Raw genomic sequence first — 2,643 nt, forward strand, 5'->3', positions numbered from 1 at the left:
AAAAAAAAAAAAAAAAGAAAAAGAAAAAAAAATGTTGGGATATAGGCATGAGGCGCCACACCCTTGCCCCTGTTGTTTTTAAACCCTTCCTACACTGCTAGAAATCATCCCTGTCCTTTCGTTGATGCTTTGTCATTCATACCATGGGGAATGATTTTGTTTCCTGCCAGGACCCTGACCACAACTGGGCACCAGCTTCAGATCTAGGCACATACCCTTACTGAGAGGACTATGGCCAGGTTGATAAGGTAGTAGACATGGAGTCCAGGCAGCGCCAGGTAAAGGGACCCAGACTTCCAGCAGCTGTGACTGAGGAGAGCTGATGACATGCAATTAGAAGGCCACATGGCTTCTGCTGGTCCCCATGACACCTTCATGTGAATTAGAAGACACATCCCCACACCAGGAGGTGAGGCTCGGGTCTCAGCCCCATTTGCCTCTCAGAGGAGTGCCCTTGAAGTGTGGGGTAGTGAGGTCACCCCACTATATTAACCATATCTTTATTTTCTATATTCAATGCTTTGACATCTGGGTTTTTGCTATCTCTAGAGGGACACCCCTGCCCTACCCTAGGGATAGCAAACAACTCACCCTTGAGCACACTATTCAAATGCAAACCAGCCAGTCTAGAACCCACACCCCCAACTACCTCCTTTATGGGGCTCTCACATTATTTGTTTTTTTGAGATGGAGTTTTACTCTGTTGCCTAGGCTGGAGTGCAATGGTGTGCTCTTGGTTCACTATAGCCTCTGCCTCCTGAGTTCAAGTGATTCTCCTGCCTCAGCCTCCTGAGTAACTGGGATTATAGGCACCCACCATCACACCCAGCTAATTTTTTTTTTTTTAGTAGATATGGGGTTCCACCATGTTGGCCAGGCTGGTTTTGAACTCCTGACCTCAGGTGATCCACCCATCTCAGCCTCCCAGAGTGCTGGAATCACTGGCATGAGCCACTGCGCCCGGCTGGGCTCTCACGTTTCTACTCACTATACTCCTGCCTTAATCAGTCCAGGTCCAGGTACCAACAACTAGGGTCAGCCCTGAAGTCCACTGAGATTGTCCAAACTGGCCAGTTTGGAGCCTGTTTGCCCTGCCTCACCTGTTCCTTCCCACAGGAGCCACAGTAAAGGCCTTTGCCTACATTTCTTCTGTCCTCTGCCTTCTAACCAACCCTAGTGCTTCTTTGGCCCTGCACAGCATGCTGTGCCCCCTCCTTTTGGGAACTGTGAGTAGCAAACTCTTTCTGTTTGTTTTTGAGAGACAGGGTCTTGCTCTGTCACCCAGGCTGAAGTGCAGTGGTGCCATAGCGGCTTACCACAGCCTCCACCTCCCTAGGCTCAAGTGATCCTCCTACTTTAGCTTCTTGAGTAGCTGGAACTAGAACATGCCACCATGCCCAGGTTTTTTGTTTTTGTTTTTGTTTTTGAGAGATGGGGTTTTGTTGTGTTGCCCAGGCTGGCCGGAAACCCCTGGGCTCAAGTGATCCTTCTGCCTTTGCCTCTCCAGGTGTTGGGATTATAGGTGTGAGCCATCGCTTCAGGCCTCATTTTAAAATTATTAATTGGTTTCTCCTACTGCTCACAGTCCAGCATTTTTTCCCCTAACTGCAGGTGGGGCTGGGGGTTTCTGAGCCCCCTGGGATGGGTACCTGAGCAGATGTGGCTCCACCAGCTTCTTCCAGCCTGTCACTGAGGTCTTCGAGGTCCCGGGACAGATCACTGCGTTGTTTCTCCACCTGAGATGAAATTTTTTTTGTTGTTTTTTGAGATACAGCCTTCCTCTGTGGTTCAGGCTGTAGTGCAGTGGTGCCATCTCGACTCACTGCAACCTTTGCCTGCCTGGCTCACGCAATCCTCTAACCTCAGCCTCCCGAGTAGCTGACACTACAGGCACATGCCCCCATACCCAGCTAATCTGTAAATTTTTCATAGAGATGGGGCTTCACCATGTTGCCTAGGCTGGTATCCTGGTCTCAAGTGATCCTCCTGCCTTGGTCTCCCAAAGTATTCAGATTATAGGCATGAGCCACTGTGCCTGGCCGCTGGGTGAGATTTAATGATACCGATGATAACCACCCAGAGCTCCTTTTTCTCCAGTAAAGAGCGTGATGACTGCTTTACCTTTGAGAAGCCAGGATTCTGTGCCTGGGGGCTTTATGCCCTGCCTGTCATCCTGCAGGCTCAGTGAAGGACACTGTCTTCCCCACACTGCCTGGGCATTAGTGCGCATCCTACCTACCACCTGTCCAATTTGGCTGAATTTGGGGTTAGATATGCTGTGATTTGTCTCCCACCAGCTTTCTGGGCTCACTGTCCTGTAGGATCCCCACCGTCAGGCCTCCCTCCATACTCTGTTCTTGCTAACACATGCTTTCTCCGTCTATGCTTTTGTCCCCATGAAGGTAGGTGCTATTTGATTCCCTTTGCCTAGACATTCATCCCTGCATCTGCCTGTTGAATTCCATCTTTGAGATCAAGTGTTTCCTCCCCTGTGTGCCCCAGGTAGAACCAGCCTCTCTTCCTCTGGACTCAAGCCACACAGAGTATCTGCCTTTTACAACATGATTAATGTGGATTAATTGAATACCTGCTGTGTGCCAGTTCAGTCCCTGGCACACAGTAGGTATGCAAGAAGCAACTAGA

At 49.8% G+C, this 2,643-nt stretch overlaps 1 protein-coding gene across 1 annotated transcript in view; it reads right to left on the reverse strand.

Annotated features, from left to right (window-relative positions):
- LOC108307869 (myosin-16) overlaps positions 1–2,643 on the reverse strand; it is an 83,562-nt gene that overhangs the window by 28,797 nt on the left and 52,122 nt on the right. Inside the window, exon 28 of the mRNA XM_037740395.1 lies at positions 1,650–1,736. Coding sequence (XP_037596323.1) covers positions 1,650–1,736 — 87 coding nt within the window. The remainder of the gene's footprint in view (positions 1–1,649; positions 1,737–2,643) is intronic.

This window comes from Cebus imitator, unplaced genomic scaffold (assembly GCF_001604975.1).
Source record: "Cebus imitator isolate Cc_AM_T3 unplaced genomic scaffold, Cebus_imitator-1.0 Scaffold82, whole genome shotgun sequence".
NCBI lineage: Eukaryota > Metazoa > Chordata > Mammalia > Primates > Cebidae > Cebus > Cebus imitator.